Source organism: Akebia trifoliata, chromosome 2 (assembly GCF_017979445.1).
Source record: "Akebia trifoliata isolate Shusen 1 chromosome 2, ASM1797944v1, whole genome shotgun sequence".
NCBI lineage: Eukaryota > Viridiplantae > Streptophyta > Magnoliopsida > Ranunculales > Lardizabalaceae > Akebia > Akebia trifoliata.
Window position 1 is genome coordinate 13,654,155 of NC_141376.1, and position 24,485 is coordinate 13,678,639.

General features: G+C 35.0%; 2 protein-coding genes across 4 annotated transcripts in view; one reads left to right on the plus strand and one right to left on the minus strand.

Annotated features, from left to right (window-relative positions):
* Positions 1 to 7,242: 7,242 nt before the first annotated feature.
* LOC147409675 (MIZU-KUSSEI-like protein (Protein of unknown function, DUF617)) lies at positions 7,243 to 8,362 on the plus strand. The gene has a single exon (XM_086459568.1). The coding sequence runs from the start codon at positions 7,273 to 7,275 to the stop codon at positions 8,056 to 8,058; it is 786 nt and encodes a 261-aa protein (XP_086315694.1). The 5' UTR covers positions 7,243 to 7,272; the 3' UTR covers positions 8,059 to 8,362.
* A 2,967-nt stretch (positions 8,363 to 11,329) lies between these two features.
* Positions 11,330 to 24,485, minus strand: part of SEC6 — a 60,438-nt gene continuing 47,282 nt past the window's right edge. For all 3 annotated transcript variants that reach the window (XM_086431392.1, XM_086431384.1, XM_086431389.1), the window contains 8 exons: positions 24,359 to 24,403; positions 23,926 to 24,004; positions 16,704 to 16,773; positions 13,392 to 13,479; positions 13,219 to 13,308; positions 12,587 to 12,703; positions 12,014 to 12,076; positions 11,330 to 11,632 (listed from right to left, as the gene is read on the minus strand). In XM_086431392.1, the coding sequence (XP_086287518.1) occupies positions 11,501 to 11,632; positions 12,014 to 12,076; positions 12,587 to 12,703; positions 13,219 to 13,308; positions 13,392 to 13,479; positions 16,704 to 16,773; positions 23,926 to 24,004; positions 24,359 to 24,403 (684 nt within the window). In that variant the 3' untranslated portion in view covers positions 11,330 to 11,500. The remainder of the gene's footprint in view (positions 11,633 to 12,013; positions 12,077 to 12,586; positions 12,704 to 13,218; positions 13,309 to 13,391; positions 13,480 to 16,703; positions 16,774 to 23,925; positions 24,005 to 24,358; positions 24,404 to 24,485) is intronic.

Here is a 24,485-nt window from a genome sequence, read left to right on the forward strand (position 1 = left end):
AATCTCCCGTATCCCATGAGTGATGGCCTTCTCCGAGACATCCCATACTATCAAAGAGATTAGACAACTCAACTGATATCGAAAAATAACTTGATTAGTGCATTCAGACCTAGGTAAATTTGACAATATTTTTATTATGATTGTAAGCTTTGAAATTTTCATTTTTTAAAATCTCAAGTCTAATACTTATACAAATAGAGTTAAAAGTTACAAAACATATAAGTACTGAGTTAGATTGTTCCACAAGTTAGCTAGTTTCAAATTTAAAGTCATATGTTCATTAAGTACAATAAAGAGGTTACCATTTGAGGCACAAATAAAATTTGATTTGAATAACAGTTAAAATGTCATGCTATCAAGGGGTTTGGTTTATCCGGATCAAGGTCGATCAACACCACTATGATAATATATCCTAACTAAATTTATACCCAATAATGTTTAAAAGGAGGGATCCAAACCCAATCTAAGGCATGTTGGATGAACCATAAATTCCCATATGACCATTTGTTTTCAACGGGCCTTCGACTTTGAAAAGGAAAAGAAACTATTATAAGAGTTGTTTAACCTTAACCTATTTAAGGGCTTGTTTGAATTAAAGGCCACGATGGATAAAATTGTTTACCATCTAGATTGTTTATTTGCATCATCAACTCGCATCCCTAAGTAGATACGTGGCATTATTTGATGATGATTTTATCTTATTAAAAAAGAATCCTAATTTAAGAAGATTATTTTCCTTTTATATACTTATTAATTTGGATAATGGGTAATTGGGTCAATTGTAATTTAAGTAATATTAGAATTTTTATAGGATTTTTTTTATTTAAATGTCTTGAGGCCATTGTAAAGGATGAGGGAAGAGAGTGGGAGAGAGGAAACCCAGATGAGGAGGTCGTGTAAAAAACTCAGATTTATAGTGAAATAGCTCATCGAGCCCGTGGACGTAGATACGTTTTCTAAACCACGTAAAAAAACCCTTGTCTTCTTTCTTTTTCATATTATTTTTATATTATTTTATGGATGTAATGATGAAATCATGATTGAGGTCGATTTATTATAAAATCAACCTCTACAATGATTCTTGAAATGAACTCCAATATTTGGTTCTTTGTTGGAATTGAAGTCGTCATAACCACCTAACATTGAACGTTGATATTAAACACCAATGAGTGGCTTGGTTATATTCTAAATCTAGACGTGGTAACATAGGCAGATTGGAATTGATCAACATGCACCAAGTAGAGCTTTAGGTGGGTATTGTAGTTCAACCAAGTTAGGAAGTAATGAAAGAACAATGGGAATTGTAGCTCTCAAGAGTTCATGAACTAGTCATCTAGGTATATATGGTTTGTGAACAAGACAAGACAAGACATCGTGAGTGAGACCAACATTTTCCTTGTTCTTGTTCTTGCTCTTCTTTTTTGTGTAAAAATCATCAAAAATAAATAAATAAATAAATAAAATAAGAGGTGTCAAAATCGTTTGAGATATCAGGATGAGTGATCTAATTCGTCATCTTGACATTGATTGGGAGTGAAACGAGACATGAAACCAAGATCTATGGTTTGAACATATATGCCCAATTAATCCATCCCTTTTTAAATTTATTGTGTGAACATTAAACTTGAATAACATGTCCCAAATCCTAAAATTAATATATGGTACTTGTTGCCCACCTAATATTCTTCTTGACAACTAGTAAGTAGGACATCACTGGAAAACATATCAATTTATAAGGATTTTTTTGTAATATCAACAATAATATTAAATAGAAGGGATCGACATGACAGAGATATTACCTACTCTGGCCGAGGTGGTTAAATGAGACAATTAATAAGGGACGACCTCCTTTGTCTCTATACAAACAAAATATCTCTCCCCAACTAAGATTCTCAACCTTACATTAAATATTAGTAAATACCGGTAACCTAGGAAACCCAGATCATCTTATTAACTTTTCCTCTTAGTTCTTCATGGCCTGAAAACTGATACTCTAGGTTGTCTGTATCTCTTAGTCCTCACATTTGTAGAGAAGTCTTAGATTATATTAGAGAGATTTACTCGGCAAACCCCACTATTGCATTTTTATTAAAAAAAAACTCCCTTGAAATTCTGATAATTCTTAGGAAACTTACCTTACAAAGTTTGTTACTCACCAAATCTCACTTTATTAATTTTCTTACCAAACAAACTTACAAGTGGGATTCACGTCATAAAATTAAAATTTTATGTGATTTATTTGTTACTTAACATATATTGGAGTGGATTCTAACCTCATGAATTTATGGATTTCAAAAACCTGATCTGATATTACAAGGTAACAAAATTATAAGAAATTCAAAAAAAAAAAAAAAAAAAAAAATTTTACCACTCAATTTTAATTTTAAAATTGGGAATTCTGTAACCACTCATTTTCAACATCTACAATCAAGATCAAAAAGGGTTTTTTTTTTTCCTTTTGAATCTGAGTTTTTCCATGTCATCTACATGTCCGTGTTGTTGGATTGCTCATTTGATAGTCCATGTGCCCCCAAAGAATCATAGTAAGATTTGAAATCTTACTAACTTAGTCATGGTAGCTTGTTCACGTTACATACTTGGTAAAGTAAAGGATTTTTTATATATAATAAATTTGCAACAGATAGATCTGCCAGGTAAATCTCTCTTTACATTAAACGTTAACCACGTATGCAAGGTTCCAATGAGGCCTGGCTGGAGGTGGGCCCAACAATAAAAGCTCATCTTATCAATGATGTTATGGCTCTAGGGTCATTGAATGCTCAATACATCCATGATCCAACAAAAGACTGTCAATGGGTGGGTCCGGACTGGGCTTGATTTGAATGCCAACACAATGATAAAGAGTAAATAGTTCTGGTTAAGGGTGTCAATGGGTTAGTTCCTAAAAGAAATTGAATCCGTACATATTCCCGATTCCAATTTCTATCTTTTTCGCTTATGATTCTTAAATTGATGGAATCAAAATTGGAAATATCAAAAAAATTCTCTTTAAACGATTTTGATTCTCAATTCTTATCGATTTTGGTTTTTGATTACTTCGATTCCAAAAAAAACCAACTTTAAACAATTCCAATAGAAGGGATCCAAAATCATTCAATTGATTTCAGTTAAATAGGTACCTATTGACACCCAAGTACTAAAATATATAGGTGAAGCTTAGGTTGATTTTTGGATTTTATATTAAAATAAAAATTATGCATATTTTAAAATCATTTGATAGTGCTTTCCATCCAAGTAGGTTTTCAATTTTAAGAGAATTTCTATTGACACCCCAACTTTCTTATTACACCTTATATAAATTTAAAAGAACAAAAAATCTCACTTTAGGAAAGAGCATTAGGTCTTAATATTTTCCTCTCTTTGACATAGAGATATTGTAGAGTGAAGAGCATAAGATCAACATCAAGAGGTCAGTGTAGACAATCGCCGTTGATGTCAACTTGTTCTTTTTGATGGGTTATTGTCAATAGTGATAGCCTTTTTTTAATCTTGTGCAAGTATTATGAGAAAATTTTGATGTGGAAATATTAGGTCCTATTTTGAATGGCATGAGTTAATTTTTAGTTGGAGTGTGATAAATAATTTAAGTAATTGGGAGTGCCAATAGAATTTCTCAATTTCAATCTTACTTGACAATATATTTTTATTATTATTTTATAAATAAAAAAATATTATAAAAACATAGGTGTAATGAGAAATTTAAATTAATTCTTTTTATATGAAATTTAATGATCTATGCGAAAATAATAAAGGTTGTGTCGACATGAAGATAGGGCACAAACGGGGAAAAGAGAATTCGAAGAAATAGAATGAGATGACCATGGAGAAAGACAAAGATGTCTTAAATAATAACATTTGACCTAACTAAAATTTAAAACAAAAGAAAAAAAAATTTTAATGGGAACTAAATAACAATTGATGGGTCCATTTAGTACTTTTTTTCCTAACCCAACCAGTAACATGTTGAGTGGGTTCATTTTTTTGTTTTGCTCACAGAAATCTAGGATCCACTAATCACATGTACCTACAGTTTATTGGATGACATTTCTAATTTACAAAAGTACTCTTATTAATTATAAAACTACCCTTATATGCTTGAAGTGGCAAGTAATAAGGAGTCTGTGATCACTGTGAGCAAAACCGCTCCAATTTTTCTCAATAATATTTATAGGTTGATGAGTGTTTTGAGAAAATTGGGGGGACAACTAAGCTCGATTTTTTCTCGATAATATTTATAGGCTGATGAGTGTTTTGAGAAAATTGGGAGCCAACTACCCAATTTTTTTAAGAAGAATAATGAGTAAATAGGAGTGGTGATAAAGATAAGTGCTACAACATAGGCAATCTGTACGCGGTAAGTGCACAAAATCATAGGTCTTTTTCTTTAGGATATTAGACATATAAGAAAAAAGATCTACACTTCTGTGCACTTGCCATGTCAGCCACATACATTTTAATGTATTGTTTTATCATTAGTCAATAAACAAAGTGTGATGGCAAAGAAATTTTTTTTTTTTACTAATGATGAATGCATGTGTTAAATCATACGCGGTTTGTACACAGTTGATGTAACAAGGGCATAGAATCACACATATTTTTTCCTTGGTATCCTGAAGAAAAAGATCTATGATTCTGTGCCTTTGCCATGTCAACTGCGTACAAACAGTGTATGATTTATCACATGCATTCATTGCGACTCTTTTTTTTTTACAAGTATTTTTTAACCAGGCAAACGGGATTTATTATAAATAATAAGAGTTGTGATAATCTGACTTCCTTTTTTGTGTGATCCCTTTACACAACCATAGATCTTTTTCTTCGGGATAGACAAGGACAAATCTTTATGATTTTATATAATTTTGTGGAGGGAGGATACAAAAAAAAAAAAAAATCAAACGATTAGGACTTAAATAATAAATAGGTGAAGGCGGATTTTGAACCCAGGTCATGGTATAGGTCAGCACCTTTGTGATTTCCGAATGTTTGATACCATATCACAAATTTTTATAAGCAGATTATTTCATTTTGAGAGTTGAATCCAACCTTGAGGGTGAGTTCGAGTACTTGGTAATTGTATCACTTCTTTGACATTTTTAAGACATGCAACAATGCTCAAGATTGCATGGTTAACCCATTACTTAGTTTAGGAAGAAATTTTAAAAAAGAAAATAAAAATCTGCTCATCGAATCAAAATCTTTAAAGAAGAGAATCAAAAAATATGAAAATAAAATAAGGGTCAAGATCCATTGACTCCTACGAATGACTCATGAAAAAAACACATGAGCCCAACCCTTTAAATGCAAAATTCAATGTTTGAGATTTATCCTCGGGATAAGTATCTCTAAGAATTATGTTATCAAGATACTCATAAATCTGAATCATTGCATTTTGCATTTAAAGGGTTGGAATCATGTGTTTTTTTCATGAGTCCTTCTTAAGAGTCAACGGATTCCAACCCATAAAATAAAATAAGATCTCTCATCCAAAGCACAATCTACTCATGATAAATTGATGCTTTTTATATGCTCTCTGACATGGCAGCACATAAAACCATAGATCTTATTCTTCAGGATACATAAGGAAAAAGATTTAAGGTGCTGTTCACATGCCATGTCAAGAGCGTCAGTTTATCATAGTCTAATATATTTAGCCCATCATTGGGGGAAACAAATCCTCTATAACAACCCTGTAGCACACTTTCAACGATTGAAATAACGCTACATCAGCGATAAAATTAAATCTCACGCTAAAAATATGGGGAGTTTAGTAGCCATTCATTTTTAAGACATAGATTTGCATCAAAAAACAAGTTTTTGATATTTGTTTTTTTAAATCAGATCTAAGTCATGATCACAAGAGATTGAGATGTTAATTTCTTTTTCAATACCTCTCATCCTTTAAAAATGTGTTATAGGGTTGCTACAAGAATCGTATGCTACAGAGGATATACTTCCATCATTTGGTCAATGTTACAATTAATTTAGAACCGTTTTTCCAAGGAAAAAAATCTTTGACTCCCACTTCAAAATTTCGAAGGAACCCTCTCCTTTAAATTACACATGGCATTTCTAAGAAAGTATACTCTAAATATTGAAGAAAATGTGGGGATATAAAATAAATACAAAATGCCACATGTCTTGTAACGAGGAGGGTTCCTTCAAAAATATGAAGTGGCATGCCCGCTTCAAAGTAGGACTCTTTTTTCCACGTCCATTGAATTTGACAGTCAAATGGTGAAAGAAGGGGAGTTAAATATTTGGATTGATATAATAGGGTGATTAAGAAATTCCTTCACTTTTTGGTGAAATTTTAAGATGCCTCTAGGTTCTCAAAGTGATAACACATCCCTTGACGTCAATCTTCTCTGAAAGATGAACACAATGACCTAAATGCCCACATCATCAACTTCTAAGCCAAAAGCCATCCCAAGTAAATTTATTTACCCTCATTTTCCCTCAACCATCATATTTCGAGAAATGATTTTTTGGAAAGTAGAAGACAAAGGACTTTTAAAGAGCAAAAAATAATTTTCTACATGAGGTTGAAGACATTGAATTGATGACCATGTCGAATAGGTTAAATATATTGTATTGTAGAGGTTGAAGCATAGTTTTAAAACATAAGTCAACTCGAAACTTGAACAACTTGACTCAATTGAATTTCGAGGTGACTTATCCCCAAAGCTTGGTGGAACTAACTTACCAAGTCAACTCATCTGAGTGTTCTTGAAAAATCACCGAGTCAAGTCAAAACATTGACAAAGCTATACTACTATAGTTAACATTTTGTAGAGAAAATGAATAAATATAATAAATGAAGTCCTAAAAACTATTTTTAACATTTATAAATTTAATATATTTTTTTCACTTGATCGAGTCGACTCACGATTTATTGAATTGATTCAATTTCTTTGATGGATATTAGAATCAAGTTGTGTTTTAAAACTATGGTTTGAAAATGATGAATTTTTGGGAGAAAAATCAATGTCTTTTTTTTTTTTGGCTTAAATGTTGAAATAAAGGGATTTAGGTTATTTTATATTAGTCTTTTAGAGAAGTCTGAGGTCAAGGGGGTATATCATCATTTTTTAAAATACAAGGCTGCATCTTAAATATTCACCATGGAGGGGTACCGTCCAAATTACCCATATATCTATATAGAGTGAGAAAATGGCCCACCCGAAAACACAGCCCAACCTCCATAATATTACCTTACTTAACTGACTCTCTGTCTCTCATTCATTCATTCTCATGGCTTCTCCCCTTCTTGGTTCCAAAGGACCTTGCATGGGAGAGCCAAAAACAACTACTAGTGCCACCCCATCAGAGGAGTCTTCACCACAATCACCAACCCCACCGTTACCTCGCCAATCCGTATCTCTTATCGAGCCCTCGAAGAAGAAAAAACAAAAATCCATCAATGCCTTTCGATGTTTCAAATCTGTTTGTCGATCCTTTCCCATCTTAACACCCATGTGTAAGCTCCCAACCTTCCATAGTACCTCACAAAACACCCACCGACGTGTCATGGGCACGCGTGTCACGGGCACGCGTGTCACGGGCACTTTGTTTGGCTACCGTAAAGGAAAGGTAAGTTTGGCTGTACAAGAAAACCCTATGTGTCTCCCCACACTAATAGTAGAGCTAGCCATGCAAACCCATGTGTTACAAAGGGAGATGAGCTCAGGAATGGTGAGGATTGCTCTTGAATGTGAGAAAAGAGCAGGGAAAGACAAGATGAAACTCATACAAGAGCCATTATGGGCTATGTATTGTAATGGGAAGAAGAATGGTTATGGTTTTAAAAGGGATGCATCAGAGGAGGATCTTAACACCATGGAGCTTCTCAAGTCTATATCAATGGGTGCCGGCGTCCTACCAGGAAATTCCGATGTGGAGGGACCAGATGGAGAAATGGCGTACCTGCGGGCCCATTTCGAACGTATCATGGGTTCGAAAGATTCTGTGACATTATACATGTTGAACCCGGAAGGAAATGATGGACCCGAGCTCAGTATATTCTTCGTAAGGATATGATCATGATCGTGATTGAGTAATATCGTGAAAATACTCGAGATCTGGCCCCCATCACTTAGTAATAGATCGACCCATCAAAGGTGTATAGGTTTTCTAGATGTAAATAAGGAGAGGCGATGGCTTAGGGCATCAAATCAAGTGTAATCAAAAGAGTACATGAAAGTGATGGGATTTTTGTGTTGTGCTGTATTGTAGATTATAGTTTTCTATTATTTTTTAGTTGCAATTAATGGGAAGCAGATAACGTCTTTGTTTCAAGGCTTCATTTGCAACTATTCTTTTAAAATTAATTATATTTCTAGAATCATTTAGCCCAAAAATATCATTACATAATCAATTCTTAAAACATGATTTTCAAGAAGTCAAAAATTTTACTTTTGCCTCAGCTCATTTCATTCCCTTACCTTTATTTCATGGTAGTAAATGGGTGGGAGTGTGATGAATAAGTTAGGGGGTGGGAATGGTGAAAGAACATTCTATTAACATATTTTATGTCAAGGTATCATCACAAGAGTACTCCTAAAAACCATCATCTTCAAGAGTACATCTTCAACCTCATCTTCTATCCCACCATTTTCAATCTAGCTTTAACTTCGGGTTAAGAAAACCCTTGATTTTCTACCCAAAATACCATTATCTTCTGCTTCTTCGAAAATCTTATCTTGCTCTTTAGATTTGAATGTTGACAAGATTAAAGACGAGAACCAAAAGAAAAGACCGGCAGAGGTTAAAGATGACTAATTTTACAAGAAAAATAAAGGGTTGTTGGCCAATGGTTGGAAAAGATAACATTTAAATCATTTTCAATTAGTCTATTAGAGAAGACCTAGATTAAGGGTTGCATGACATCAGTTTGAAAACATATAGAGGGCATATCAAATATCCACCAAAATGTGGAGGGCTTTCTCTAAATCACCCAACATCAATCTATTGAAGGCTTTGACAAGTGAAAAATACAATTCTTTAAAAAATAAAAACAAATAAAAGGTGCAGAAGAGTCTTAAATAAAGTTAATTTTGATCTTTTTAATCTTCCACCAATACATTATGATGGTGATAGGTAGGACCATAGTTAATAAATTCATGATTGATTCGCGATTTAGACGTAAATTAGACAAACAATACTCTTTCCGATCAAAATTGTCGTTGATTTCAAAGATTCAAATTAATTCACGGATCTTTGAATCTCAACGAATAGATCGCGATTTATACGTATATTCCGTAAGTATTTTAATAAAATATTTCGTATTTCCCTATCCTCAGTTCACACTTCAAAACTCAAGATAAGGAGGGAAAAAAAACCCTAAATTGAAAATTGCCCCCACAAAAATAATTAATCTTGAACAACTTGGAAAGCTTCTAGAATACATTGATGATCGTGAAGAGCTTAAAAAAAAAGATGAAATTACACCTAATCGTGAAGATATTCTTTTTAACGAACTATTTGGTCCATTTACTTTCCATTAATAACTTTTTAGAAACGAGAAGAATTTTTTTTTTCGAATTTAATTAAGTCTTGGGACATGATGATTTTAACATTAATTAGCATATCATGTTTTATACTTTTCATTTACATTGATTATTAGATGGATTAAAACTAAAACTTTAATTGCGAATATATATTTTATTGGATGAATGTGATTGTGGATTGTTTATGTAATATATTTTTAATTTAAGTATTGATAATTTGATTAGTAGATCAAAATTATTAGGTCATATCATATGTTATATATATCTGAATTTTTGAAAGTTTTAAAAGTTGTTGAATCTGAATCATTTTCGAATTATTTGCGTATTGTATTTTTACTATCCTATGTTTTTTTTCATCGAATTTTTGAGCGAATCGGTGCATCGTTATTCCGAATGGTAACCGATTTATTTCCGTAGCGTTTTTTTCCTATCTACCGAACTGCTAACAATGGGTAGGACATTCAAAACAATGTATCAAATCACAACATGTCTCTCCGGAGACATGTGATAAAATTAGAACGATTCAAAGACGTTCAAAACAATGCAGGTACGAAAAATGATGCTCAATTCAAGTTATCATTGAAAGGATGTAGGCAATCCCTCATAAAGAATTATTAGCCAAATATCAATTGAGGTGATGCACTAGAAAGCCAAAAACCATCGTGGTGAAGATGAATACAAAATTTTTCTAAATGTTCAAGATGACGACCAGAAGCATCAGTAAATCAAAATAATGCTAGAGAAAATTATTTCGTCAAATAAACCACAGCGGAATGAATCAAACTTTGCAATAAAATTTGATGCCTTGCAGCAAACCACACATGATGTCAAAGAAAGATCGTAAATGGAGGTGAGATGTAATGTGAGGCTAGTTGTGAAGGGCTTTCAGTAGAAAAATGGAATTATCTTTGATGATATATATATATATTTTTTTTTTCTCACAATGAAGATGTACATGTTGTCGATTTAGGCTGTGTTGGGCTATAAGTTTGAACTTGAAACTGATTTTCCTCATAGTAATCAAGTTTGGATTCATTGATTATTCAGCTTGAGTCAGTTCAGTTTAATTTGGAAAAGAATCAAACCAAAAATAATTTCAGGACAGAGCCTACTAAATTATGCTAATTTCACAAACATTCCACACTTGACTAGCACCTGAATACTCTATCGTGGAAAAGGTCAAAATAAGATCTCTTATACTACTATTGCTTTAAGAAATGAACTCCATTTGCAATCTTATAAAGATAATTTTTTCTGATGACTCACACTAGAAAGGATGTTCTTGGGAGTTTTTATTTTTTTATTTTTTTAACATGAATATAAATTTTATTTTGGGTACTTCATTTAAAAATAATAATAATAAAATAAAAATAAATAAATAAAAAGAGGAACAAAATTTCTATTTTCTTAAATGAGTTGTAACGTTTATTGAATCTAGTGAATTTGAACTTACTCCCCATGGATTTTCCCTTCATTTTGAAAGATTTTCCAAGTAAAACTTGTGATCTTGGTTTTGTATATGATTTCTTGCATTCATGATTCACAGACAGATTAGCAGTTTTTAATTCTTCTTGCAAATTATAGATGACTTTCATGAATATTTCTTGTTAGTGCGGCAGATCCCCTGAATTCAGTAGGTCTCAGTATGTACGCCATCCAAGACCAATATGGTGTGCTTTGAATCAGACATTGGTAGTTATACAACCCTATGTACATATGGATGTTTTGCAGACAGTATATATGGCCTTGGAAAAGTTAGATCAACTCATTAACTTAATCAGGGTGGTCTAAACACTGACTAGTTGAACACCAATAACTATGGGAATTTTGATAAATTGTCTGCAACAAAGAAATGTGCATATTTATCTAAAAAAGATGTAGTAAATCTCAAACTAAAAAAAAAAAAGGCATTTTGGACAATTGAGCAACAAATGCTTCACATGATCCAAGGATTCATCGATAACACACTCAAACTAAGTAAGCTTCCTCCATAGAGAGCCTTTAGAATGTGAAAGAGATTTCACCTTTGAGAAGACAAAACCAGCTTTGGGGGGATTACCATCAACAAGAGAATTCTCATAAATTTCCTTGCACTCTTGAACCACCTGTTCACCAAAGATATCAATCAATCCAGAATAAACCTCAAAAGCTTTTCTCTAAGAAATTCCAAATTTTTTATGTAGCAAAAAAAATGAAATTCAAAAGAAATCAAAGTGTGTTTGTACAAAAGCCCAATAGTTAATATGTTATAGAAACAGCCCTAAGTAGTAATGGCAGTTCGAGCTCTTATGAAACAAGCCAGAGAACCTTCCTATTGAAGGGCATCTCTTGTGATTTCAATCTCACTCGTGCCAACCTTAAACGTAGAGAAAGATTCATACTCATGATTTGACAAAAAAGTCAATGTAAGGCAGGAAAAGTGCTTGTATCTGATCTTGGGATTTCCATTTAGTAAAATTTCAGTGTTGAATTAAGGGAATTATTACCTCCTTCGCATCCTTTCGTGGTATGCCCTCTCGCAATCCCACAAGCTTCTCGACAACCTCTGGCTGCATCACAAAGTGTAAATCAGAGTCTGTTAAAACAACAAAACAGTTTATGGTAGACTAGTGTTTCCCCGTGCCTACTGCCTATGGCACAAGCATCCTCTTTAGGGTTTAAGGGGGTACAAGAGGAAAAATAATGAGATTCGGGGGGGAGGGGAATTATTAAAAGTCTTTGGAGTGAAGGGGGTAAAAGAAGCAAAATAACAAAGTTGGATTGGGGTATTAGAGGAAAGATAGAAAAGTTAGAGGGGTATAATTGAAAAAGTGGGGGGGAGGAGAAGAAAGACAATAAAGTTGAAGAATTTTCTTGCAAAGGAAGGAGAAGATGAAAGCTAATTTTGTGGGGTTGTGTGGATTGAGTTGAGACAAAGGAGTAGAACCCACCATTGTGTTTTATTATATAAATGTTGGGACCTCAAGTATTTGATAGTCCAAATAATGGTGGGCATTTGCTATATCAGATCATGACCCGAAATTCTATAGTAGGTATCCCATAAGGATGGTTTTACTTACAGGGCAGTCGGGTTGATGTTCAAGAATGTTTGTGTAGATGAGCGTGAAGGTGTCCAGGCTCTCAGCTGAAGCAAGCTCTCTTAAATCACTCAGAATCCGCACCCTATTTTCAACTTTCTGCAGTAAAAATCACATAAAAGAGCATGTATAAACATTACAATTAAATGATAGACAAGGACGCATTCTTCATATTAGCCATCTATGTAAATAAAGTTGCCTCGTAAAGCAATACCTAGTGCTCATGTTGCCAGGTGGGAACCATCCTTGATGGGTAGGTGATTTCTCAGTGCAAATATTGCATTGGGAACATATCTTTACTATTATAATGAGAGAAGGGGGAGCAGAAGTGGTTCGACACCAAAATATGAATGACCAAAATGCCCCCACTTTAACATTTAAACTTAATATTATCAGGGTCATTTTGGTCATAGAAGCTGAAAATTGCAAAACACATCCCTATAATTACGTTGATTAGTTTTCAAAATTAGACAAATATCCTTATTACTATATACTCTTCAAATTCCCTTTAATCAATATTTTAAATTACAAATAAGATCGTCCATACATGTGCATTTGCACATGCCACCTTCTAGTTTAAAGAAAACAAAAAATTTAAACGATGTCAGACTTACTGATACATTAATGTACTCCCTAAAGAAATCCAAGAGAACCTCTTCATCTAGCCGCATCCGTTCAATTGTCTCTTCTTTGATGTAGTTCCTCTACAAACACAAGCATCAACAAGAAGTGAATATGTCAAAAGATTATTTTCTAAAACAAATTAAGTATTGTTCTCAAAACACACCTGTGTGAGGAGATGATCAACATAAGCAACCACCGTATCTTCTAGGCAATCTTCAACAAACCTCCTGAACCATCTTTCTTCGATGTACCTAAGGCGAAACGTAAAGCCAAGGGAGTCAGTGTGTCAGCTTTTACTAGGTAAATGTACAATCATAACCTGGATAACTAAGAATCATCTTTTAATAAAGCCAGAATCCCAGATTTGTAAGAGATAAAAACATCAAACGACCATCAGAAAAAGGTGGGAATTGAATGGAAGCAAGAAAATGTGAGCATGCTGGTTAAAAGTAGCCTCCCAAAATTTAAGAAACATATAGCTTTATCTTTGTATCCTACAGAGTTGACAAGTTTAATGAGGGAAAATTTCAATTCGCATTGATACCAATATAAAAAAATGAATATGATACCTTTGTATGTACATTATCTACAAAGGACAGCCCTGTGATAGTGACAGCTTATAGAAGGACAAAATAGCTGTAATTTTTACAATTTAAATCTTGTGTTGATATTGGTGACTTCTCAACACTTCAATCTCCATGAACCCAAAGAAACACGTACAAGTCTAAGTGCTGCTTTAGATGTCCTGCCTAGGGCAGTGTTATTAAAATCCTACAATTTACTTTTTGAATCGAAAGATTCAAATTAAATCTCCCACACAATTCTAGTCTTATATATGACCAGATTCACACAAAAGTCTTACGAATTTTATATGAAGCTTAGGATTTGATTACAAATCTCGATTCAAATTCCTTGTTCTGAATAAGTAATGAGAGAACACTTTAAGGTGAAAACAATGACTCCAACTTAACATCGATTCTGGTGCTTCAAATCATATGATAAGTAATTCTCACCTGTTATCTTCCATTTGTCTATCTTCGCATCAAAATGTCAAGTTTGCTGATGCTTTTTTTCCCTAAAGAAGTTGGATTAGGTACATCTCAATCACAACCTAATATTTCCTCATCATCTGTGTTTTTTGTTCTGAAATTCCCATTTAACCTTTTTTTTTTTGTTAGCCAATTAATAAAGAAATTAAGTTGTTCTGTGACATTTTTTTTTTCCTAAATATTGTATGTTTCAGGATCTAAAGACGAAGAGGATGATTGGTGGTGGGCGTGAAGTAGATGGTTTGTACCTTCTTGATAATGTTCCTGCTCAAAGCGCTCTCTATTCATCCTCCTGCAATTTTCAGTGGCACTGCAGATTTGGTCATCCGTCTTCTCATACTTTACATAGTTTAGTTCCCAATTTGAACAATAATTTTATCTTTGATTGTGAAGTGTGTCAACAAGGTAACACCACCGTGTCCCTTTTCCATCTAGAGTTAGTCATCAAGAGTCGAGTCCTTTTTGTTTAATACATGCTGTATGTTTGGGGTCCTGCACGAACTCCGTCATATCTTGACTTTAAATATTGTCATTTTTGTTGGTGATTGCTCAAGAGTGACTTATATTTGTAACAAATTAGGATTATATGATTTATGTTCTCCAACTTGGTAGGGAATGTTAGATGTTGTAAATAATGAATGAGGGGTATATATGTACTTTTCATTATTATTCATTAATATATATGTCACGATCTCAAGGGTAGGAGTCAAGTTCAACTCCTCCCTCTTTCTCCATCCTCAGTTCCATTCTAAACCCTAGTCTAATCATTTAACAAATACAAAACTTCATGTTTCAAAAAGGTACTTATCACGTGGAATTTTAGACTCTGCAACCTAGTCGCAAAAATGTCAAATAGTACCAGTGGGCTAGCTCTTCATCCTTGGGGAATGAACGTTTTCTTCTTTTATCTTTGGTGGTGGTGGTGGTGGGGGTGGGGGGGTGGGGGGGTGGACCGAGTGAGATCAAAGAAACTAGCGGACTGATCACTAAATAGATACAAATAAGTGCAAATTCTGACATCACCACAGCCCACTTCGTTCTCTCGCTCTGCTCGCGGAGCGGCATACCGAAAAAAAAGGAAAGGATAGGAATCGGGGAGGAATCGAATAGCGAATGCACTTGCGGTTAAGAATGATATGCCTGAAGCAAGGATGGTCGTGGATCCGTGATCGTAGATAAGATTTCTAGTTTTCTAACAGCACGCCTTACGACTGAGATTTCGCCGACCTAAATCTCGTAAGTAAGCAAACGTAATATCATAGTCGAACGAGCGTGCGATGTCGCTGAGTTCTATAGGGACGAAGGAGGTTCAGGGCTATCTGATCCGATCAACTGCGGGCAAGGCGAATAGCAAGCGATAGAACAGGCTCGTGTACGAAAGCACAGGGACGCTACCAAGAACAACAGAGAAAGAAGTGCATGAGAGGTGTCAACTGCAAGCATGTAGACTGGTCTTGAATCAATCAGTAGTACGTTCCGCGCTTGATTGGCGAAGGAAAGCCGGGAATTTTGAATCTTGAATTTCGATATCAACTGCCCGGTCCTCCCTTGGTAATGATCTGCGGTCAAGGGTCAATCGCTGAGGTGGCGGGTTGGGGGGTGGTTTGCTTGGATTAAATCATTATTGACTTGGAGGGAACATTGATTTTGGTGTCATGTGTAATTAGCTAGTGAATTCATTAGCCATCTCCTCCTTCAATTTGCCATTTTCGAAGTTGTTAGGGCATCGCTTTTTAACCAATCAAGAAATTGCTGGGTCTGTCTTGGATCTGTTGAGTGAGAACACTGATTTTTTTCTTTTCTTTTTTTGCCGGGGGGTGATCTTTCCTGTCAGATTTTAAGGAGTATCTGGAATGTGAGAAGTAGGATGTTTTTTTTTTCCAAGGAAAGGACAAGGTGAGCCATGACATAATCCCCAATATTGAATTTATTTTATTTCATTGGTCCAAAGTCCAAACTACCTTGGGAAAGCAAAGGATTACTCTTTGAGAACCTTGTTTTCAGATTGGACAGGAATGTAAATGATGTAAGATAGTATTGCGCTTCTTCTACGAATTAACTTGTTCCATGGTAGTTCTCCTCCACCTCTTTTGTTTCCTAGTATTTCTCTCGATTCTAACTAAAATGTACACTAAAAAAATCCTGTTATTTAATCAAATCTTGTTATAAACAATGCACATTCAAATGATATATGGAAAGAGAAACATGGATTACAAAACAATAAATGAATGGGGAAATTTATTATGAAACATCTTGCATGGAGACAAGACAGAACGATTGAAACAAAATGCATTAAGTGCACATTGAAAAAGAAAGTAGGGCAAAAAGATGAATCATGATTACTTGATAGAGTGTAAAAAGGTCATGAAATGCTGCAATTGTTGCCAACTTTTTTTGCATTGGTTATGTTAAGAGAAAAGACTTACATCTTCACATCTGTGAAATAGTCACCAAACGTTGCAACTAGATACTCAGTAACCAATCCTTCACACCACTCTGAAATTAATGAAACATAATCACACTCAGGACACCATTAGAAATTTAAATAGATCATACTTCAGCTGTAGCTGACATATTTGCTATCAAACATTTGTAAAACTGTGTCAACTCTGTTTAGTGAACATAGAGAATCAACTATAACAAAAAAGACACAAAATCCAATTGAACAACAGATGCAGTCATGGATCACAAGAGTGATTCAATTCTCTATATGTGAAATCTAAAATGAGATGGAAGCCAGGCAATTCATAACCACTAACAAGAGAAGTGAAAGGTAATACTCCCCACCCCCAATTTCAAATAACAAAATGAAGGAAGAAAGCTTATTAAAACTTAATCAAAGAAAAATTAAGGAGACATTACCATTCAATAATCCAAATCATAGTATGAAAAAACTTATAAATTACAAGCCAAAGGGGGTAGTTGTAGATCAGTTTAGTGTGGCAGGAGATCAGTTAGACAAAAGGGGAAGAAGAAGAGAGGTAAATAGAGAGAGATTAGTCAGAGGAGAAAACGAGACTAGGGTTAGATCAACCCTTCTCTAAGACTTTATTAAAGCATTTTGAGTAATTACAAATCAACCCCTTCATACTCTTATTATTTATCTCTCTCCCTACAAATATATATTATAACTAAACCTTCCCACAGGTGTCAACAGATGGTTTGTGCCCATTCAAATTCAATGCTTACAAGAAAATTTAGGTCAGGTTCTCAATTTATTTTTCCTATGTATACTGTTTCTACATATTTTTGAACCATAACAAAATTGTTTTGAACAAAAAAGAATCATAACTAAATGCTTCCAAACTATTTTGGCAGTGTGAAGGGTACTGAGTCCTGCTCCCATTAACAATAATATAATGTTTTATTCAAATAAAATTTTAATATTGTATAGAAGTGACCCCTTGACCATCCATCTCACACTTCCCAAATCTTCAGGTATGCTTGGAATCTTCCCATGAATTTGATTCTATTGCACTGTTATTTGGATGCCTTTTGTATGAGAAACGAGCTATTTTGGGGACATCCTTGATTTCTCATCAATTCAGTTTTCCTTGTGTTAACGGCTGTCATTTTCATCTCATCCCTACTGTGATGGAGTGTCCCTTATTTTGCCATTGGTGCATGGGAGGAAGATTTTTTTGTTCGAGCCACAAGTGACAAGATATTTTCACTTTCCATTTTGGGACCTAGTGCTGATGAAATTCCCTCTGTATCTTCTGGTGGACTTTACCTTTGCAAATGACTACTTTTAAGCTAAGTGAGACAAAACATATGCAATGATCACATTTCATCAAGATCCTTTTCGCCTGCCAAAGTTGATTAAATATCAATGGGACATCTAACAAATCCAAGAGGAAATTCCCCCCCCCCCCCCCCCCCACCCTCCCCCCCTCTCAGCAGATGCAGCTTTAGAGTTATCCATCGGAGTTTCAACCTTAACAAAGTCCTCTAGCCAAATAGAAACATTGTGGAGGGCTTCATTGACCTTGATGGAGGCCCATTTAGGTATTTCTCTATCAGTTTTACTCTGAATACACACCAGAGAGGAATGATCCATCCCAACAAAACCACCAAAAATCTCCCTCTATGGCCAGGAACAAAGATCTCCAAAGCAGTCAAAACCAAATAATCGAACTCATTTTTTATCCTTCTCCTCACAATCAATGGTGAATGCAACACACAGACCCCATATATACAGGGAAAGATAAGCAATTTGCTCCAGGCAGCCCAAGGGAAAGTAAACAGAAACATTCCATCCCCACCATATGCGAGTACGATGACTTATCCAGTGGCCCATTCTTGAAAAGCACCAATTACAGGATTTTCTCGATCAAACCTCCCCTGTAGGCTAGGAGTTTAAGCTCAACCCTCGAGCTATCCACAGAAACATCAAACCTAGATTTCCAAACTCGAATGGTAAACTCAGCTTCTTCTCATGCAACAAATTTGTACAATCTCAGATAAAACAAGGGCCAACGAAAAACTCCGACAAACATTAGATAAACCATTTCCACCCTCTGTGCTTTGGGCTTTCTATCACCATCAATCAATTGATTGCCCCTTCCAACCTTACCCTCCATGACTCCCTATAGTTTCATCCTTCATGGCCCTGTATCAATCCATGGAGGTTCTCTAAAAAAATTGTTTTCTTTTTTTGATAAAAAATTTATAAAGTAAATGAGGACGAGATATCCTCACAAGACAACAAAATGAAGCTAACTTCTCCATTTACAAACTAAGTCGCATCTACACAAAAAATCCTCGAAAAAGAGGCCTCTGAATTGCTTACATTGAAAGAAAATCAACTTACATTCTCTAACATAGGTCTCTTAGTGGATCTTAAGTTTCTTCCTACTCTGTACGCTCCATATCTACCATGAAATCCGATACAAAACATTCAGGCAAGAACAAGAGAAGTTGGAAGAAGATTTCAATGGATCAAAAGCAAGAAATTAGAAGTCGAAATGTGCATGACACAAGTCTAAATAGGACCACAATTCCTTCTCTGTTATATAGTACTATAAAATCCCCAAATAAAGATGGTTACATCAGGTATAATGAAGAGTCAATTGAAGACCAATGATGGAACTAATGAGAAGGGGCACCTTGATGCAGGTTGAATGCTCTAAAAGGACAAAGGGAAGACTGAGACAGATGTGGACAGATGTAGTCAGAAAATATCTAAATTAAACCTTCGAAAAATATCTGGCTTTACATAGAATTGAATGGTGGGACAGAGGACTCACACGCGAGTGCACACACACGCGAATTGATTGGGAGAAAGATGATTTTATTGCAAAGAAGCAAAAAACAGCCAAATTTCATAGATGACAACATAAAATATAGAAAAGGGCTAGTGAGAGTGTCTCAGAAAAACCTGAAACAAGTTTTGCATATATATTGACCAATTGTACATAAGCACCTTAATCTTCAAAACAACCATCTCCGATGTCCCTTCTTATCAAAGATATGATGATTCTTCTTTGAAATGGCCATAAAATTGCATGAGAAGCTTCCACAAAATTGCCTTTTGAGGTAAATGCCTTCGCTGGCCATTACACAACTTTTTTTCTCGATACATGGGTATCCAGACTTAGTCTGACTAATCCCATGAGCACGCTCATCACCAATTCCAGCACGTGCCTTGGACAGTATAATAAAACCAAAATTGTGAAGAGAAAAACAACAAACATCCCAAGAAAAAGAACATTGGATAAGTAGAAGGCCAATCATCTCCCCGCTAAACTAGCACACTGATGTAGGACGATGAAGGAAGAAAGGAAATTTGAGGGGTTAAGAAATCTGATTTGGGTGGTTTTGGAATTGGGTTAAGGATTTGAGTGACAATAGGAAAAGGGTTTCCAAAATCCCAATCGACTATATGTTGCAATATAAAACACAGTTTTCCAATTACAACATTTTGAAATTACAATTAAGAGAAGGTTTAGGGTATTTGGTTGGGGTTAAGTGATAGGGTATAGAGCAGATTTGAAGAAGAGATTAATGAAATAAGGATTAAGGGTTCAGGTTTGTAGATTTCAAGAATCAAGAATTAAGAAATAAGAAATCAGGAATTCAAGATTCAAGATTTCAAGAAATAAAAAAAAACAAACAAACCAAGAAACAGATTTTATGGGTGGTTTCTTGAAAGGATTAAAGGGTTCTTGATGGTTTCTTGATCTCTAAAAATAAAAAATAAAAAAGTAGACAAGATAGATTGAAGAAGAAGATTAAAGAAAAAAAAATGATATTTACCGTGGAATCACCCCAATGATTTCCATGACAACAACCATATTGAATGCACCAACATTCAAAGTAAAACAAAGACTTCTGTAATTTGTTTATTCCATTCATTCTCCGTCAATAAATCCTAATACAATCTATAAATAAAAAATAATAATCTAGTTGCTATTTTAGTCATAATTATTTAGTAGTGATAATTATTTATTTATTTATTATTTGTAAGGGTTTTTCTGTTTTTTGACTCTTTTAATTAATATAAATTCCTACCAAACTCTCACAAAGAGACTTGATTTTATTCTTTTCAAATTCTTCTTAGTATTAGAGCAATTATAAGATTTAGTAACACTACTGACAGACAAAATATTAAGAGATAGGTGAGGGGCATGAAGCACAAAATCTAGAGAAATCCTAGAGGATAAAATGGATGATACCCTTGCTGTGGATAAATGTAAGAGATCAATCAGCAAAACGAACCTTCCTATAGGTGGTGGAAAAAGTAGAAGAAGTAAAATGACTAGACTCACCGGTCATGTGATCAGAGGCACCAGAATCAATAACCCATGTCAGAGGAGTAGAACCGGATTGAGTGACATTGAATGCAGAGAATGTACTTGGATGCGTAATAACTGAGGCTACAGTCGAAGAGGGGGGTGTGAGCATGAATCTGATCCCAGACAAAAGTGGCAATTTGAGTCTATAACTGTTGCAAGTCCATCATGTCAAATGAAGAAGGATGATCAATGAGAAGAATAGATGATGACTCCACTGTAGCGGCACGAAGAACAGTTTGTCCCAAAGACGAAATGGAGGAAGATCGTGATATCAGATGAGGATAGAGTTGAAAGTAGCGAGCCTTCTCATGGCCAGTCTTCCCACAATAACTGCAAGTAAGGCCATTCCCTTTACCACGACCATGGCTACCATGACCACGATTCCCTGATCCAAGAGTACAAGAGTCGAAAAAACTCGAGTTGGTAGCTAATGCCATCTGATCTGTAGTCGGAACAGACAGAATGTCAGGGACCTGAGTCTATGGAGGAATAATATGGCGACGACGCTCATCACTGTCAATGGTCGAAAATATCTCAAATAAAGAAGATAAAGGAGTGATGTTGAGGATCTGTGTTCGAAGTGCCTCAAACTCTGGAAGTAAATCCATAAGAAACTGGTAGGTCTGATGTCGAGCAATCCTCTTAACCACATACCTGACTGCCTCTAAAGATAACTCAGCCATAAACTCATAATGAGAAAGTTTCCCCCAACGTGACTGAAGGTATCAAAAATAATCAACTACACTCTGAGTCCCTTGGGCAGCCTGGACAATGTCTCAATAAAGCTCATAAATCTTCGAGTCATTCCTGACATGTGCATATGTTAGAGTAAGTGCGGACCATAAAGATGAGACAATCTTATGGTATAGATGCGCTACTCCATAGACTTGAATAGCCACCCAAGGATAGTGCAGTTGTCGATCTCCTATGATTCAAATTTGGGATCAGTAAGTGGTGGTTTAGTAACAGTGCCAGAGAGCCATCCAAATTTCTCCCTCTAATACATAGATAAAGGTGCACAGATCGAGACCATGACTGAAAATTCCGGCCATCAAGAAAGGTAGTGGTAATACGTTGGGTTGAAGAATTAGACCCAAGAATTGTGGCGGAAATCGTAATTGCTTGTTTCGAAATCATTGTTTTGGTTTGAAAGGAGGTCTAAAGAAGAAACTCACAATAGCAAAAAACACAAAACTTCACGGGCACCCTAGGTGTTGTCGCAAGCCTTCCTAGGCTATACAGATGTTGTCATAGGCCTTAAAAGACACCTACAGGTGCTGCTGTCGCAAACCTCCCTAGGTTGTGCTCTTGTTGCCGTTGGCCTCCAAAGGAACCTACAAGTGCTATTGTCACAAGCCTCCCTAGACTTTGTAGCTGCTGTAGTAGGTTCCCAAAGGCACCCTAGGTACTGTCGTAGACTTTTAAAGGGACCTACAGGGCTGCTGTAGGTGGCTGCTGCTGCCACAAGCCTCCATAGGCTTTGTAACTGTTGTAGTAGGTTCTCAAAGGCATTCTAGGTGTTGTTCCAAGATCTTATAATCCCTATAGGTGTTGCTGCAACTCTCCAAAGACAGAAAACGATGGGGAAAAACCCTAACGGAGGGCAAAGAACATTAAAAAAGCCTATCAAAGGCAGAAACACTATCGTAAGGTAAGAGACACAACGTAGAAACGCAACATGTGATCAAATCCCCATCACAACATATAAAGAGAGTAATAAACAAAACGAAACAAACAAAAAAAAAAAACCCCCGAAGGGGAGAAGATCGAATGAGGCTGACTCTAGGTTATGGTTTAGTGAATAAAGAGAAGGAGAGGAACCAAGGAGGAGGGGAGGGGGAATTCCTTGGCTCTGATACCAAGAAGAATTTGAGAAGAATAAAGTCAAGTCTCTTTGTGAGAGTTTCGCAGGAATTTATATTAATTAAAAAAGTCAAAAGACAGAAAAACCCTTACAAATAAGAAAGAAATAAATAAAAACTATCACTACTAAGTAATTATGACTAAAATAGCAACTAAATTATTTCCAATAAAAATCAACCAAGAGTCCTAATAAAACTAAAATACCAAATAAATAACTTAATTTTCGTAATTTTCTCTTTCCTAAATTTTCAACCCTAATAAACTAAATAAAAGGCATCCTAAAGTTACAAAACTACTCCTAAATATTATACTAAGACCATGGGCCAATAAAACATGAACATAAATCCCAAAAAACATGAAAATAAATCCCTAAAATAGAAAATTAAATAAAAATAAAATCAACTCTTCAAGTTTTGATGTCCCCATCACACACACAATGAGAATGGTAAACCCCCAAAGTAGTTTATTGTATGTATATTATCAAACAAAAGAGTCTGAACAAAAAATGCCACTTTGGCAAGAGTAGGCCTCCTCCATCGAAAACTCAGGAAAGTCAATTTGATTGATCCCAATCTGATACAGAAAGATTTCACAAAGAATTTACCATTAGGATTATATCTCCATGTTGGATTCCAATAGAGAGCAAGTCATTGCACTAATTCATGGGCTCAGTTTTCCCAAACATTCTAATTTATCTTGATCACTGAGGATCCAAGAAACCATGTCTCATCCTTGGCAATGCATTGGCTAATGGGGAATCCTTAAATGTGGAAAGAGGAAATCAAGATAAATGGTTATCTCCACCCTATACATCCTCTGAAAATCGAATGGAAGAGCCAACATCCTGGTTGAATTGGACTCCCACCCCCCCAACTAAATAATTTGCAAGAGTAGAAATTTGTTTCAAACCCCAAAACCATAAAAAGTTCATGGAGGTCTTGAAAATCAAATGTTGTATACACATATAACATGGTAGAAACGTGGATACCTTTTTGATAAAGTTTGGCAAGCAACTCTTGCACTCCTGGGTCTTCAAAGATAACGCTAACAGTTCGACGCACAGCTTCCTGCCATCGAGAAACATATCAAACATATGAAAAAAGAATCACAATGTAAAATGTAAAACCCTTTGAGGTTCATACGAAATGCAACAAGACATAAAGCTATAACACACGAACAGATATCATAATATGAGATTGAGAGGATACATTATCAAATTATTATCCAAGAACTAAGCATGTTATTACAACTGCAACTTCTAGACCCTGTTATTAACAATTCATCTTTCAAAAATGAATTGAAATAAAACTCCAATCTATGAAATTAACACATGCAGAAAAATTAGGCAGACATAAAACCACATAAGAAGTAGTTGACAATCATAGCGAATATGAAAAAAGAATATGGAACCTTCAACAGACCTTTGCAACCTCAAGAAAACCTTTGCAAGTGTCCTCAAAATTAACCTGCAAAAATAACCAGAGAATTAGTCATAGAAAACGAGTGGAGTACATGTTTACATCATATATATTTATTACACATGTTTAT